Source organism: Cyprinodon variegatus, unplaced genomic scaffold (assembly GCF_000732505.1).
Source record: "Cyprinodon variegatus isolate N-32 unplaced genomic scaffold, C_variegatus-1.0 Scaffold705, whole genome shotgun sequence".
NCBI classification, from domain to species: domain Eukaryota; kingdom Metazoa; phylum Chordata; class Actinopteri; order Cyprinodontiformes; family Cyprinodontidae; genus Cyprinodon; species Cyprinodon variegatus.
Genome location: NW_015151158.1, coordinates 237,795 through 239,011, shown reverse-complemented (window position 1 = coordinate 239,011; position 1,217 = coordinate 237,795). Strand labels below are relative to the sequence as shown.

Sequence of the window (1,217 nt, the reverse complement as noted above, 5' to 3'; positions counted from 1 at the left end):
GCTCTCCGCATCATCGTCTGCCATGTTTGGTGTTTTTCTTGCCGCTTCTGCGTAGCAAGACGCAGAATAGTGAACTTTGTTGGGTATTAAGGTCGGATGAATCCGACCTGGCTGTTCAGACACAGGTCGCATTTGAAAAGATCGGATTCAGGACCACACAGCCAAGTGGCCTGGGTCGCATTGGAAAAAATCGGATCTGTGTCGTTCAGACTGCCATTAAAAGATCGGATCCAGGTCGCATATGGGCAAAAATATCTGATTTAGGTCACTTCAGGCTGCAGTGTGAACGTAGCCTAAATGTAAAACAATGAGACATGCCTCTTGTCAAGCATGTGTTTGCTACTATTTAATGTAGACCTATTATATTCGATAAGTTTGTCGATCAGGTTCAGTCTTGTTAGACTAATGGCTTAAAATGATCCAATAGATCGCCAAGGTCGACATCGTCACCAGAACGCACATCGAGTGGCAGCAGGAGAACTGCTACCCTTCAGAGCCCGTGTTTGTTGGGTCTCCAGGAGCCGTGGAGGAAGACGATGGTGAGGGAAACTGAACGAACCAGACGGATTATTGTTATCAGCTTTTCTCTTTCTGATCACGGCTTCTTTGTCTAGGAGTCATTCTGTCATCCGTTGTGTCTTCGGATCCGAACGTTTCACCTTTTCTGCTCGTCCTCAATGCCAGGACCTTTGAGGAGATCGCCCGGGCCTCCGTCCCAGTCCCCGTCCACATGGACCTTCATGGGATGTTCATTCCCAGCACAGGAAGCCAAGAAAGCAGTTAGAATGATTATTCCTTTTAAAGATATGCTACATCATGAGGAACGCGGAGACCGTGAGGTTGCCTTGGAAATGAAAATGGGAAACAAACTGGAAAGTTTTCATTGTCATCGGACGTGAATCCATGTTTTCAAGGAAAAGTCCGGTCAGTACTTTAAGTACATCCTGTTCAATAAATGATCAGTGTTTTTAATTCAGAGTAATTTTCATGGAGGCATCCATGTTTGTCAAAGAACACTACTGCCACCTACTGGTTTGTGACGTCACAGTGCGGTATCGGCTGTTGATCAAGTCCCAGTGCTGTATCTGGTGTTTGTCACAACGCGCTATTATCCAAGTCATCTTGAAAACATTCTTCTTCCAAATGTTGGCTATATTTTATGTGTTTTTTTCCTGGCCAGAAGTTCGATGGCAAATCCTCCCTCTTCAAGTTGGCAA

At 45.4% G+C, this 1,217-nt stretch overlaps 1 protein-coding gene across 1 annotated transcript in view; it reads left to right on the top strand.

Annotated features, from left to right (window-relative positions):
* Positions 1–902, top strand: part of LOC107097534 (beta,beta-carotene 15,15'-monooxygenase-like) — a 10,352-nt gene extending 9,450 nt beyond the window's left edge. Inside the window, exons 9-10 of the mRNA XM_015394702.1 lie at positions 428–539; positions 615–902. Coding sequence (XP_015250188.1) covers positions 428–539; positions 615–784 — 282 coding nt within the window. The 3' untranslated portion in view covers positions 785–902. The remainder of the gene's footprint in view (positions 1–427; positions 540–614) is intronic.
* The last annotated feature ends 315 nt before the right edge of the window (positions 903–1,217 follow it).